This window comes from Triticum urartu, chromosome 5A (assembly GCF_056163025.1).
Source record: "Triticum urartu cultivar PI428250 chromosome 5A, HENAU_Tu73, whole genome shotgun sequence".
Classification (NCBI taxonomy): domain Eukaryota; kingdom Viridiplantae; phylum Streptophyta; class Magnoliopsida; order Poales; family Poaceae; genus Triticum; species Triticum urartu.
This window is the reverse complement of record NC_141877.1, coordinates 67,622,965-67,636,653: the sequence shown is the minus strand read 5'-3', so window position 1 is coordinate 67,636,653 and position 13,689 is coordinate 67,622,965. Positions and strand designations below refer to the sequence as shown.

The window sequence follows — 13,689 nt, the reverse complement described above, 5'->3', positions numbered from 1 at the left end:
AATTAAATTCATATTGGCTAGCCGTGTCATGCAACCAAAGTTAAATGTGACAAAGTCGTGAATGCCAAATATCAGACTCATTATTGTCGCAAACATTATTAATAACTTTAGTGCAAATATCTGACAAAGAGAGGCAGAACAAGCCTCCACTCTCATAGCCTTTTCCAACAAATTGTTCATACTTAGAAATTGCAACTTTATTGGATTCGAAAACCAACTTAAAACCATCTCGACATAAACAGGAACCGCTAACGAGATTTTTATTGATGGACGGCACATGATGAACGTTCTTCAGACGCATGGTCTTCCCCGAAGTAAACTTCAGATCGGCCGTACCAACACCTCGAACGATGGCATGTGACCCGTTCCCCATCAACACGGGATAAGTCCCTGTGACCTGGTAAGAACAAAACATGGAGGCATCAGCACAAACATGTACATTGGCACCGGTGTCAATTAACCAATTAGGAGATTGAAATACTAAAAGGATGGTAGGAAGAATACCGTACCCAAAATCCTTCATATCAGTATCACCGATGACAACATTAGCGGACTTGCCGCTCTTCTCATGTTTGCACTCCTCAAAGCGGTTAGGACCCTTCGGAGCCCAGTGATTAGGATCACCGCAGACATGGCAAGGTCCCTTCCCTTTCTTATGAGAATTCTACTTAAAGTTGGTAGAATGTGACGGCTTGTTCTTTGTATCAAACTTGCCTTTGCCCTGAGTTTTGTTCTTGTTGTTTTTGAACTTGTTGGGCTGGAAGTTCTTCTTCTATACCATGTGGGCACTAGAAGCTCCCTCAGCAACTCAAGCACGTGTGTCCTTTGCTCTCGCCTTCTATTCAACATCAAGAGTACCAATGAGATCCGCAACGGAAAACTCCTGTCTCTTGTGTTTCAGGGAAGTAGAAAAATTGTTCCACAAAGGTGGAAGCTTGGCAATGATGCATCCGACAACACACACTTGAAGTACTTAAGTTCTTTTGTGAGCGACTGTATCTCATGAGCCTGTTGTACAACAGAACGCTCATCGGTTATCTTGTAGCCATAGAATTGCTCCATGACGTACAATTCGCTGCCGGTGTCCAAGCACCAAACTTGACCTCGAGCGCAGCCCACATGTACTTGCCGTTGTCAAACGACATATACAAATACATAATGGAGTCATCAAGAACACTCAGAAGAGCGCCTTTAAAGAGAGTATCGATCTTCTCAAACGCTTCCAGTTGTGTTGGATTAAGTTCGCCATCAGGCTTGCCCTTGGTGGCGTCATAGTAGCCCATGGTCTGAAACCAGTAGACTGCTCTCGTGCGCCACCTCTTATATTGTGCCCCTTTAAAGGCAGGCGGCTTCAGATGCACATCAAAACCATTCTGAGTAAATTGCCTATAATCGGGTTTTTGGATTGTTGGAAATATGAGCAAATTACTACGAGATTTAATCTGAATAAACAGAAGATAAATCATGACTGCAGTAGCAGAGATTAAACTAATCATGCGAACTAGCATAGTAGATGAACCTATCACATCTAGGGCACATAGTAGAAACATGAATTCTACCACGATCTCGAACAGGAAGGATAGAATCACATATGGTGCAGCAGGAGCGGCACCGTCGGCATTAACATTGTCGCCCATGTCGTCGAGGATGAGGTTGCTGAGGTCGGGGAAGAAGTCGTTGTTTGCGAAGTCGTTGCTGCCAGCAGTCGCGCACGCTCCCCAAAAACCTGATCGCCCCTCTCCCGTACAGGATCACGAGAGGCGGGGTTCCGGAGGCCTGCTGTCCCTTCTCGTGGTGCATGCCGAAAGGAGGGATGGAGAAGACTTGCTTGGTGGCGCAATGATCTGGAACGATGGTGCGAAACCATACGAAGCGGCGGCGGCTAGGGTAGACGTCTGCCTGACTATATAATGCGGGTCGGGTAGGTCATGGGAGTAAACCCCACGTCCGAGTCATCACGATCCAAAAGAATCGGAAATGGATCAGTAATTAACGCGTCCATTAATTATTAATTAATGAATCATTAATTTTTCCCAAGCAGCAAAATATAGACAACGTGCATAGCTCTATCCTCGGCTCAATCCCGCAACCCGCGGCGCGACGAGGCGAGCGAGGAGGAGGAGCGCGCGTGTAGGTCTCCTCTTCTCATGCTCATACAAGTGGTAGAAGAGCTCACCTTATAAAGAGGTGCAACTCTCTCTCAACTTCCGAGGTGGGACTAAACTTTAGTCTCACTCACTCCATTTACATGTGTGCATGAATGGGCCAAGAGAATTTCAGAATTTTAGTTGGGCTTTGACCAAAGGCTACTACCAAAATTCCAACAAAACCATCACTGGAAGTAAGCAGAAAAGGCCTAGGAAATTGCACACTTAAATGCCTATCTCCGAGCCATATGTAAGTCCAAAACATAGTTCTCTGTCCGTTCCCCATCATTTTCCTATTGTATTGCAAGAAAATAGGTTTAACTTTCATTAGACCCTGCCAAAAATGGGACTGGCCAGGTTTACTATCAGCATATCTTAGTGTACATTTCTTTAACTCAAATCCTACCAAACCTTAGTTTCATTTTCTAACTTCCAAATCCATTTGCACAACAAACAAATATTCATAATATCTAAATCTATCACTCCTAAACCTCCCAATTCTTTCGGCCTACACACATCCTCCCACTTCACTAAGTGATACTTTTTAGGATTGTTTTCTTCTTGCCATAACATTCTTTTCATAAAAAATCATTCTTTTACTAGGCCCTTTAGGGAGTTCGAACAAGGACATCATATAAAGAGGAATACTACTCAAATTAGAAGTAATCAAAATGAGTCTACCACTATAAGATCTATTCCCACCTTTCCAAACACTGAGTTTATTTTCCATTTTCTCTTCAGGCCAACTCGAAACACTATTACAAAGTCTAATCGCATTAATGGGTATCCCCAAATATCTAGAAGGTATTTTACCAACAGCACAAGTAAAAATAGTAGAATAGCTCTCATGTTTATCTCTAGCTTCTTCAAAATAGAAGACTTCACTTCTATGAAAATTATCTTTCAAGCCAGTTAATTGTTCAAATAAACGGAAAATTAATTTAATGTTTCTAGCACTCTCCAGATTATCTTGGAACATAAAAATCGCATCATCGGCATATTGGAGCATGCTAACACCCCCAGGCACTAAATTTTGGGCTAGTCCCTGAATATAACCTTTTCTCTTGTGCTTTGATCATTAACAAATTAAGGACATCCATAGCTATGTTAATAAGTAATGGGGAGAAAGGGTCCCCCTGTCGAAGCCCTTCCTTCATCCCGAAGAAAGGACCTATTTGATCATTAACCATAACTGCCACATTTCCCCTTTCTTCTGTTTGCATGACCCAGCTAATAAATTCGGACTGTTGGTCTGGTCGCCGCTGAGGTAGAGCAGGACATGGGACACACACCAGCTCACAGGACTCGAAGCGCCACCATCTCTCAAGCCATACTCTTCCTAATCAGAGCTCGTGCCTTGCATGTTGCCAGTGGACGTGGGAGCTGTGCACCATACGTGGCGCCTGAGAGTGTGACTCCGCCTAGCAAACATCCGCCGGGAGGGTTGTCCCAGTTTCCCACGCCCGCTGCCTGGCACGGCAAGCACACTGCGCCATACTTACGTCGGCTGAGGCCCAAACATTGATCTCCGCTCGGCGTGGCAACGAAGCGGTTGCACATCCACCACGGCGTTCGGAAGCCAAACGGACTGCACTTCCTCTGGGGAGTCCGCGACGACACGCCTCGCGCCATATCAATGCACCATTTGGGCGGATGCAATGGATTCCCATCTGATGGAGTCCGACCATTGTCGTCGGGTGGACTCCTCCTAGGAACAGGGGAGTGCAGGGCGGACGACCATCTCCTCCTCGAGGCCGCGTGGGACGAGCTCCGGGTCAACGGATTGGGGGTGTAGGACTCGGATCCGCTGCCCGCCATGCCAGAGAAGGGGGGAGATCGTCGGACGAGAGCTTGTGGGATGAGGGGAGTGGTTTGGAGTGGAATGCGGCTAGGGTTTCCTCCGAAGTGCGGATATGGGTAAATTTATGTAGAGACAATGGGTCATAGTGGGCCGGATCAGACGTGACAGGCGTGTCCGGGCACGCCCGGGTGTCCCCATATCCGTCCCACATATGGACTGGATATGAGGGTTATCAGTCAGTCCGAACGTTTGGGTCGGATATGAAGCGTCCGCTTGAGTGGCAATTTTTTCGTCCGGACAATGACCGGGCAGCCCACCCGGGCATTTAGGGCGGGTACGGGTCCGGTTATAGGTGCTCTAAAATCTTGAGAGTGGGGTTTTTTTTTTGCTCTTTTAAAATTTTAGAGTGAATTCATATTGTATATAACATTCAGAAATCAAATATCTAATCCCAGTGGCAACGAGCGCGGTTTCCTCTAGTATAAATCCTACTTGAGAAGCAGATCGGTTCAAGAAAGAATGCCTTAGTGAAAACTAAAAACAAGATAAAAGTCCCTCCGTTGAAAGAATTTAAGAATTGCAATCCTTAAAGAAAACACTGCTTCGTCATTTGATTTGTAAAATTTGCAATACATATGAGTTCTTTATTTGAAGTATTCTTTTATTGGAGAAATTTTTAATCTGTTCATTTTTAGTCATATGAGTACAAAGAACAATAAAGATAATAAAAATCACAACTACGTCCACCTAGTAATGATAACAAGTGCTCGAGCAAGCCGATGGCGCGTCGCCGTCATCGCCCTTCCGTTATTGAAGCCGGGCAAACCTTGTTGTAGTAGACAGTCGAGAAGTCGTCGTGCTAAGTCTTCATAGGATCAGCGCACCAGAGCAGCAACCATCAGCGATGAAGAAAGTCGTATATTAGAAGGATCAAACATGTAAACACTCAAACTAAGACGAACGAAGACCGGATCAAATAGATCATTCGAAGACCAGCACTGGCTGAATCCCGTGAGATCCGACGGAGACACACCTTCACACGCCCTCCGACGATGCTAGACGCACCATCGAGGCAGGGATAGAACGTGGGAGATATTATTCATACTAAGGGGCATCATTGTCGCCACACAGACCGAACCAAGACGTTGAATATAAAAAGAATAAAAACGGGGTCCCGCCCGCCGCTGGGGGGTGTGGGGCGAGATCCTCCGCATCTCCATGGCTCAGAGGTCATTGGAGATAGGGCAGACCAACGGCGTCAACAGGAGAAGAAGGGGCTTTTCTTATGGATGAGGAAAGAGATCCCCTTAGTGTGCGTCCAGTACGAAATCTTATTTGAAGTATTCTTGCATTATAGAAAAAACACTATATAGGCTTAAAGAAACTAATATGTTTTCCTCTGATCATCAAACATGGAAAAATCCATGAAACTCTCTTATTTTGCAAAAAAAAAAACGAACGTGGAACATTGATGTAGAATTTTTTTTAATCTGTCACTAAATTACAAAATCGTGTTTCTGCCTTTCCTAACTGCTGCGGATCCTACAAATTAAAGTGGTTCCTGTGTAATTTTGTCCAGAAAAGATGTGAAAGGTGGAATAAAATACCCGGAGCATCCTTTCGGACTGCCTGCCTGCCGCCCAAACGCTGAATCAAAGCTTTGTTTATCCGGGCACATACACGCACAAAGCCTGGTGGCCGCATGCGCTGAGATGGGATCTAGTCACCTGGGGCCCACCTGTCACCATCATTTCCAAGCTGTGGGTACTCGGTGCCGCTGCTACGTGTTAACCACCAACTACAGTACCCATCAAGTGACGCGACGCCTCAAGCGAGAAATGGGAAATCCACCGATGAAAACAAGGGAGGGTTGTCTAGGTTTGGATATCTTGGGGTCTCCCGTGGGCTGAATAACCAAATGAGCTTGATTTTTCTGGGACTATGCTGATGTCTCCTCAAAGTATCATAAAACTACACAAACAACAACAAGAAGAAAATGCCATAGACACCGGTTGACTTTGGATCATCGTTCGTTTTTTGAAAAGGATCCGAATCTATTATAAAAGTTCGCCAAAAGTAAAAGGCACCTCAAACACAATAAATATTACATCGAGAGCCCTGAAGTTTTGAACGACTACTGCCGTCACAACATGTCGTTGTCGTCGCTTCCTGTCCGAGTTGGCCTGACTTTGTCAGTAACAGCCCAGAAGTATTCGTGCAACATGCTCATTGGACTAGCGCCACAGAGTCGTAGTCGTCACGCATTGAACCCTTGAAACATTTTGAAGCACCTAACAACAAAATTTGTCCTCATGCATGCAGAGCGAGAAACTCTAACCTCGTCGTCCCACAAAGATGACAAGAATCTTGCGCTAGAGCTCTGTCAAACTCCGCCCACACGAACTCGAGGAGGATTGAAACCGGGAAGACTAGCTCAAAGATGAAGCACCGCCCCTATGAGAAAAAACTTTAACCTAAACTACTAGTCAAAGCCGAGGAAGGATCCTACTCCCCCCATTGGCGTCGTTGGCGTAGGTGTCGGCGGTCGGAGTTGTCGGACAATGACGCAAAGGAGATGATGTCGTCGAGCCAACGGGCGGTGCTAGCTTGCTCCTTCGCAATCATGCCGCTTTCGCCACGACGGTCGCGCGCCCTCTCTGCCGAGAGGCGCCCCGACTCCTCGATGCCGAGCCAGAGCACCTTCGCAGTCTTGCGGCGGCAGCGCTCGCGTCTATCTCCGCCGGGATCAGTGACCAATAGATAATGTCGCGCATGAGCCATTCCACTAGGTCGAGCGACGTAAACATGCGGGAGCCGCAATAGCTGTGGGACAAACCGGCCGTTGTCGTCCTCTACACGACTCACTGCCTCTAACGGTGTGCTGCCCGTGCCTCCGATTTAGGTGTCCTCCTCCACGGGATCGCCGGTGCGGGCATGAGGACCCATCGTCGGTTGGGAGGAGCAACGGGACAATGGGTGTGGGAGGGGGCTCGGGGGGAGGCGGATTTGCACTAACACGAACCACGATGGGCCGGCGTTGGTAGCCGCATTGCGTCGGGCGACTGAGGACAGTGTGGAGCTCAAGCTAATACCCTTGCCCACACACGAATGCTGCACTACGACACGGTCCTCATCGTCCCACTACGGGTCCTCTTGCAGCAGGGCGTCCCTATTGATGGGATCCGTCTTGCTGCCATATCCATCGCCGGATGCGCTCCCGGAGCTCGACATGGGAAGGGATCCCGTGGAGGAGGACATCGATCACGGAGGGCTTCTACATCAACACCATAGCCTCTTCGATGATGTGTGAGTAGTTTACTTCAGACCTTCGGGTCCATACTTATTAGCTAGATGGCTTCTTCTCTCTTTTTGGATCTCAATACGATGTTCTCCCCCTCTCTCGTGGAGATCTATTTGATGTAACCTTATTTTGCGGTGTGTTTGTTGAGACCGATGAATTGTGGGTTTATGATCAAGTTTATCTATGAACAATATTTGAATCTTCTCTGAAGTCTTTTATGTATGATTGGTTATCTTTGCAAGTCTCTTCGAATTATCAGTTTGGTTTGGCCTACTAGATTGATCTTTCTTGCAATAGGAGAAGTGCTTAGCTTTGGGTTCAATCTTGCGGTGTCCTTTCCCAGTGACAGTAGGGGCAGCAAGGCATGTATTGTATTGTTGCCATCAAGGATAACAAGATGGGGTTTATATCATATTGCATGAGTTTATCCCTCTACATCATGTCATCTTGCTTAAAGCGTTACTCTGTTCTTTTGAACTTAATACTCTAGATGCATGCTGGATAGCGGTCGATGTGTGGAGTAATAGTAGTAGATGCAGGCAGGAGTTGGTCTACTTGTCTCGGACGTGATGCCTATATACATGATCATACCTAGATATTCTCATAACTATACTCAATTCTGTCAATTGCTCAACAGTAATTTGTTTACCCACCGTAATACTTATGCTCTCGAGAGAAGCCACTAGTGAAACCTATGGCCCCCGGGTCTATTTTCCATCATATTAATCTTCCGTCAACAAGCTATTTCTTGCACCGTTTTTATTTCGCTTTATTTACTTTAAATCTTTATCATAAAAATACCAAATGTATTATCTTATCATATCTATCAGATCTCACTTTTGTAAGTGACCGTGAAGGGATTGACAACCCCTTTATTGCGTTTGTTGCGAGGATTTTATTTGTTTGTGTAGGTGCGGACTTGCGCGTGGCCTCCTACTGGATTGATACCTTGGTTCTCAAAAACTAAGGGAAATACTTACGCTACTTTGCTGCATCACCCTTTCCTCTTCAAGGGACAACGAACGCAGTGCTCAAGAGGTAGCAGGAGGCGAGCAGTGGAGGGGAGCAAAGAGTGAGAGAGTGGGGACTAGGGTTTGGTCTGGGTGGTCTTTTGTGGGGACGGGATGGGGTCGACGTGGGTCAGCGTGGGTCGGTCCAGTGTGGTGGTTGCGTCCGGGTGTGTCTTGTTCGGCTCATATCTACCCCAAATATGAGCTGGGAATTAGGGGTTGTTGGACAGCCCAGACGTTTAGGGCCGATTTGAGGGTTTGGTTGGGTCGAGCTTTTGTGACCAGACATTGACTGGGTCGTCCGTCCGGATGTATAAGGAGGATTTGAGAGGTGCTCCCTCCGGTTCTTTTTTACTTTTTTTTTGAACGGTCACCGAGGGGGAGAGAGTCCCCACCTGAATATATTGCTCAAAGTGGCCAAAATGTCAAGTGTTTGATCCAGTTTATAAGGAAAACCAGATCGAAAACCTTAACAGGTTGACCCCGTTTATAAGGGAAACCGGGCCAAAAAACCGCACAGGAGGAAGGATTACATAGGGTGAGAACATATAGAGACGCCCCGAAGAAAGCACTACCTAGCCAGCAAGCCAAGAGACCACCACCATAAAAGTCGAGTGGAAGTGGTGTGTCGTCGAGGAATCACAATACCAACACTAAACAACTATCCTAACGCACCACACCGGCGTGCGTACCAACCCCTTGGCACAACAGAGGAGCAGCACCAATCAACGAGTGACCCATCACGAACCTTAACTGGAAGCTCCGCCACAGCAAGCCGACACAATTAGCAAGGTGGGGAGGCATCGTTGCGTCGTAGTTGAGCAAAGATGAACCGAGGTAGCACGAAGAGCACGAAGCTCACAAAACAGACGACAGACATGAGAGGGTCTTGAGCTAGCAGAGCAGAGGATGACCAACCCCCAAGGGCAACGGAGGATGAATGGCGGCAAGGAGCTCCCTAGTGACGCCTTCAAGAAGGTGGACGACATCCGAGGATGACGCCGTCACAGAGCTTCCGCCTGGAGCATAACCGGTTAAATTCCCAGAGGGAAGAGCCGAGAGCTGCGAATCCGGACCGAGAGACAGGAGTGGCACATGAGCCACGCCCCCAAGAGGGTAAGCGACGCTGGAGTAGCACCGTCGTGGTCAGCTGACAAGGTCAGCGGGGATTTCTCCCGTAGCACATCCGTCAATGGTGGGCCGCCATCCAAGTGGAGACAAGGGGCGACAGAGGACAGGACCGAGACGGACATGTGAGGTGGATGGTGGTGAACCGAGGAAGGATGAGTGGAGCAGGCCGCCGGCGAGGAGGGTGGAGACGAGGTGGGGTAGTGGAGTAGCGGGGTCCGCTGTACCACGACAGGGGGGTGGGGGCACTGCCAAGTGGAGGTCCTTCCCGGCAGGAACCGGCGGCGTCCGAGGTGGACAGAGGGTGGGGGCACCCGAGTGGAGGTTCTTCCCGGCAGGGACCTGCGGTGGCGGGGGCGAGGAGGCCAGGAGGGGTCCGTCGCTGGATCCACCGGACCAGCCGCAGCCCATCCGTGACGGGCGCGCGCGGGGGGGGGGGGGGGAGAGCGGGGTGGAGGCGCAGGACGGGTCGTTGATGTGGAGGGGAGGGGATGCCGGCACCGGATCTGCGGCCGCCCGGCTCCGGTCAGGGAGGAGGACGGGGTCGAGGAGGATCCATGGGGAGCGAGACGAGGTGGAGCGGGGTGCATCGTCCGCCGAAGAGGATGAGGGTGGCGAGTGGAGTTATGGGTGCTGCGAGCCGAGAGAGAGCCGGTTCTTTTTTACTTCACATATAAGATTTGTATGAAGTCAAATATCATAAAGTTAGACCAACTATATATTAAAAATATCAATTGACAATACGAAATCAACATCATCAAATGGGTCATGAATTTAATTTTCATATATTTTAACTATAGTATTGTAGATGTTGATATTTTTTCATGTAAATATGTCAAACTTTACAAAGTTTAACTTTAGAGAATCCTTGTATGCAAAGTAAAAATGGACCGGAGGGAGTATAATGTGTGGGGGAGTATTCTCTTTCCTCACCATTTTCTTTTCCTCCCGCGTTGGAGCTTGCCAGTTGGACGGCTGAACGGTCATCATGCATTTTTAAAGCTAAAACATTTTTTTGTTGAAAAGGACAGACAAGCACCTGACGGGTGGGGGCGTCATGGGCTTTTAGGTTAGCTCTGATTCCACTGATTGTGCTCCAATTGCAGCCGAAAGTGTGAGGTTGACAACCAATTTGACAAAAAACCAGCAGGGCGCAAAATGCAGCTATCAAGAGTCAAGAGCTTATGTTGTGTCTTACTTTAAACATGGCGAGGGAAAATCAGAGCAGCAGTAACTGAGAAGTGTAAATAGACAGAAAAAAAATCAAAAATATATCTATACATGGGTCTTTTTATTTCCTTCAGTTTCTGTGTTTGAGTCAGTCTGAGACATAAACAAAAATATCTCAAGCATCTTCAGGGTCTACTATATATTCTCCTTTCGAAAAGGCCTGGCCTGAGATCCAAACAAAGATTACTTTACTTCCGGTGAAATCCTGCGTTTGAATCTGTCCTCAAGTGCACTCAAGTTGCCATGCCCCTTGCTTGCTTGCATCCTCCTGCCTCCTTTTCCCTCCCAGCCTCACACCTTTTGAGGTGAGATCACTGCATCTACGTCTCACCTTGTGGCAGGCACAAGACGCCACAAAGCATGTGGATTTTGACTCGCAGCAGGTGGCAAGATAAGAACGTGTGCTGCATGCTTTTTCGGCCTGTATTTTACTGGTGGTAAATAGTGCAACTTGTTCACCGTTGCAGCTGTTGGCAGAGCATCTGCGTCAACAACTTGGTTGATTGATTGACCGCCCCAATAAATCCAGTGGATTCAACACAAAAGATTCAGTACTAGTAGTAGTACCACATCTACATCTCAAAGAAAAGGACACACTTGGGGTGAAGGCCACAAGAAAAACCATGGTATTTCATCTTTGGCCCTTCAGATCCCCAGGAGCCAGCTTGAGATTATTAGCCACTCAGGGAGGCTATTTTGCATTAGTCATTGGCTAGTCAGCATCCTTATCACCTACGTGTTGGTTGAGCACATGGAAACCATGTGTTGTGATGGGGCTCCAACCACCAAGAAATTGAGAGGTGACGAAAAATTCCAAAAAATAAAAGATGTCACAGGGGATGGTGATAATCATGGCATGAGATATTACACATATTGCTTCAATGAAACGATATATTACATATACAGAGAAAACGATATCAGGAATACATCATTCATGCCTCTCACACAACTCACTCATTGACTTGACTTAAACCTAGCTGCTCTCTCTTCTCTTCTGGTAGCCACTCTTTTGTACACATCTCCATGGCCTTGCTGGCCCTGGATTTCTTGGTTGCATGGACAAAAACAATTCCATCATAAACCAAAAATAAGCATGATGACAGATGAACTAGGACAGGTACCTAACTAATTCCCAACCCCTCCCTCCAACCTAATTGAATGACTAATCCAGAAGGAAGGCAAAGGGACTCATGAAAAAATTGATTCATACAAAGAGGGCTAAACTTCGTGTTTCTTGTGCCCTCTGTCCCAGATCCCCCCTTCTAGATTTCTTCTACCCCGTCCCCCCAAACTAGAGCTCCCAAATTTACATGAAGGGCACCTGCATCTGAACCTGAAATTTATTTACATACAAAAAGATTTGTGGTAAAATTACCTAGACTCATTATACTTATGGGATTTGATTGATGGATTATATAGTTTTTAGGGGTTAAATTTTGGACTTAAGCTCCTCTCACTCATCTCCTCACTCTCATCTCTCCCTCCCAAAGCTTTTGCACTACTGAGGGGAGAAGATTTCCTGGTTATTCGATGTTGTATGTGCATCTAGACCATGGCGGCGATGCCATGGCCACGGCCGCTACGGCCACCGTCGAGGCAGTCAAAACCCTCGACGCGGACGGCTGGCTGGAACACGCGAGCGCACCCAGCCGAGGAACGGGGCGACATCGGCGGTCCCGCCGGGCGTGGGGTGGGACGGACCACCACCGGCGCTGGCGTGACCGGCGACATCACCGGCCACCATGGCAGGGGACTGGACGGGCAGTCCATGCCGAACCGGCTGTCGTGGACCACCGGGTTCGAGGCCCGCCGCGGAGGCGAGCCACAGAACAGCGGCGGCTGAGGGGACGCCGCGGAAAGATTGCTCTCGTCGCCCTGCAAGAACCGGAGCAGAAACATCAGCGACCCGTTGGAGAGAAGCCACGCGAGGAAATCATGGATCTTGGGCCGAGGCGGAGAAAGAACTCACCTTTGATAGGAGGAGGTCGAGCAGATCCATGCCGGCGCCCGCGTCAGAGTGGCCGCTCTGGTGGCACCGGAGGGGCGCGACCGGGCGGCGCGGCTTGGGGCAGAAGAGCGGGCTCTTCGCGTCGGTGGCGGCGGCAGCGGCGGCGACCGGGACGGGGCTCTTCATGGCGGCGAAGTGGCTCATGGTTTCTTTTTTGGGTTTTTTTGGTTAGTTGATTAGATCCGGAAAATTTACAGACCCTGCAAGAACAAGAACAGCCAAAGAAATTGCTCAGTTTCACCTCTAAAATCGTTCAATCTTCACACGAACGAGACACCAAAAACATTTGCTAACTAATCTGATTTTTCCCCACCCACACAGAAAGAAATCAAAAGAAACTGGAACTTTCCAGAAGATTTGTCACAGAAGAACAAATCCTCTCGGTTTTATTCTCTCTTTTTGCAAGAACATGTGGTGGGTTCCCAAGATCTGTAACAAAACCTATCAAGAAAACAGAAAGAACGAGCCTCACCTCTACCCCAGACCACACAACACAGATCCCCAACAGAAGATGAGAAACTAGAGGGAGAGAGATAAATAGAGAAATGGGGGAGAGGAGGTTGATGTTTACCTGAAGCTTCGCCTCTGGATTTCTCTCCTTGGATACAGGGGGAGAGAAAGGAGGAGAGCCAAAACTGTTGTTACTCCTACCAAGAAATAAAAATAAAACAAAAGAAGAAACTCTCAGGATTATGAGAGGAGCGGGATGGGCGTGCCGATGGGAGGAAGGAAAGGGAAGGAGGGGATGGGAGGCCTTAAATAGCCAGGAAACGGGGAACCACACGGGGACAGCTTACCCGTAGCAAGTGGCAAATATTGTTATTTTCTCTCTTTTCTCTTTCTTTCATATAAAGAAGGGAATCCTTGATAGTAAAAAAATGGGGAGATATTTAATAATTGCATATGGGAAGCAGGTTGAGCAAAAGCTGGTAGGGGGCAAGAGGAAATTATTTCGGCCTGCACGGCAAAACTGCTGCCATAATTGAAGCAATAAACAAGATGGGACCTTTTTCTTCCTCGATTGGTCATGGAGGCCACCTTTTCTTTCGGTTTCTTTTTATTTG

General features: G+C 47.9%; 1 protein-coding gene across 1 annotated transcript; it reads right to left on the bottom strand.

The window, feature by feature from the left end:
- Positions 1–11,474: 11,474 nt before the first annotated feature.
- LOC125551689 (uncharacterized) lies at positions 11,475–13,370 on the bottom strand. Its single transcript, XM_048714981.2, has 3 exons — positions 13,197–13,370; positions 12,587–12,825; positions 11,475–12,492 (listed from the first exon to the last, which is right to left on the bottom strand). Exons 2-3 carry the CDS (start codon positions 12,767–12,769, stop codon positions 12,163–12,165), a joined length of 513 nt encoding a protein of 170 aa, XP_048570938.2. The 5' UTR covers positions 12,770–12,825; positions 13,197–13,370; the 3' UTR covers positions 11,475–12,162.
- Positions 13,371–13,689: the final 319 nt, after the last annotated feature.

What these genes read in the sequence shown, in the direction of transcription:
- LOC125551689 (XM_048714981.2), bottom strand. Translation starts at nt 12,769, where the DNA reads ATGAGCCACTTCGCCGCCATGAAGAGCCCCGTCCCGGTCGCCGCCGCT. An exon ending in TCGACCTCCTCCTATCAAAG is followed by an intron (nt 12,493 to 12,586) that starts GTGAGTTCTTTC and finishes CGGTTCTTGCAG; the next exon opens with GGCGACGAGAGCAATCTTTC.